Source organism: Penaeus japonicus, unplaced genomic scaffold, assembly GCF_977035675.1.
Source record: "Penaeus japonicus unplaced genomic scaffold, GWHDUDI00000001_assembly GWHDUDI00000015, whole genome shotgun sequence".
Classification (NCBI taxonomy): domain Eukaryota; kingdom Metazoa; phylum Arthropoda; class Malacostraca; order Decapoda; family Penaeidae; genus Penaeus; species Penaeus japonicus.
In genome coordinates, this window is record NW_028234417.1 from 18810419 (window position 1) to 18811702 (window position 1284).

Consider the following 1284-nt stretch of genomic DNA (forward strand, 5'->3'; position numbering starts at 1 on the left):
GGGGGTCATTAGGAGCTCCCAGGGCTTATGAGGGGGAGGAGGGAGGGGCGAGGGAAGACCCCAGCACGGGAGGTGTTGGGATCACGCTAACATGATCTGCAGGATGCACGTGACTTGATAGTTACAACTGCATGTAGTATCGAGTTACGGAGGAATAAATACGATGTCGCGGTGTGTTATCCTCATAGAAGTCCGACATCAACCATATGATTTAAACATCTTTTTCTGATTTTCTTATCATTCACTCATCCTTTTTTGTCTCTCACTACTATGCAGTTGTTGTAAACATGGACAGTTTGTCACTTACAATTTCCCCAAGAAATAGCACTACTGTAGAGGCAATAAAAGCCTTGATAGTAAAACTTAATTAGTCGTGTGTTTCTCTTAGAAATAGTGATGACACTGTAATTACATTTCACATCATGCAAAACATATGTAATGGCATTTGAGAGGAAGAGAAAAGGAGACACAAAAGGAGGGGGGATAGACCGAAAGAGAATTTGGGTAGGTGGATAAATGATGTAGAGAATGATAGATAGATAGATAGATGAATAGAGAGATAGATAGAGAGATAGATAAAAATAAATAAATAAATAAAGAAAGATAGATAGATAAATAGATAGATAGATAGAAAGAGAGAGAGTGAGAGAGTGAGAGAGTGAGAGAGTGAGAGACTGAAAGAGTGAAAGAGTGAGAGGGTGAGAGAATGAGAGAGAGAGAGAGAGAGAGAGAGAGAGAGAGAGAGAGAGAGAGAGAGAGAGAGAGAGAGAGAGAGAGAGAGAGAGAGAGAGAGAGAGAGAGAGAGAGGAAGAGAGAGAGAGAGAGAGAGAGAAAGGAAGAGAGAAAAGAGAAAGAGTAGAAAGAGTGAGAGAGAATTGAGAGAGCGAAGAGAGAGAGAGAGAGAGAAGAAGAGAGGAGAGAGAGAGAGAGAGAGAGAAGAGAGAGAGTAGAGAGAGAAAGAGAGAGAAAGAGAGAGAGAGAGAAGAGAAAGAGAGAGAGAAAGAAAGAGAAAAGATAGAATATAGAGTGAAAAGAGAAGAGAGAGAGAGAAAGAAGAGTAAGAATGCAAGAGAGAGAGAGAGAAGATAGGAAGAGACAGAGAGAAAAGAGATAAAGAGAGACAGAGAAGAGAGAGAGAGAGAGAGAGAGAGAGAGAAAGGATGAGAGAGAGAAAGAGAGAGAGAGAAATGAAGAGAATGGAGCGAGAGAGAGAGAGAGAGATAAGAGAGAGAGACAAGGGATAGAGAGAGAAAGGTGAGAGAGAGAGAGAGAGAGAGAGAGAGA

At 41.4% G+C, this 1284-nt stretch overlaps 1 protein-coding gene across 1 annotated transcript in view; it reads left to right on the forward strand.

Annotated features, from left to right (window-relative positions):
- Positions 1-287: 287 nt before the first annotated feature.
- Positions 288-1284, forward strand: part of LOC122258778 (uncharacterized) — a 43295-nt gene continuing 42298 nt past the window's right edge. Inside the window, exon 1 of the mRNA XM_086544221.1 lies at positions 288-356. Coding sequence (XP_086400347.1) covers positions 288-356 — 69 coding nt within the window. The remainder of the gene's footprint in view (positions 357-1284) is intronic.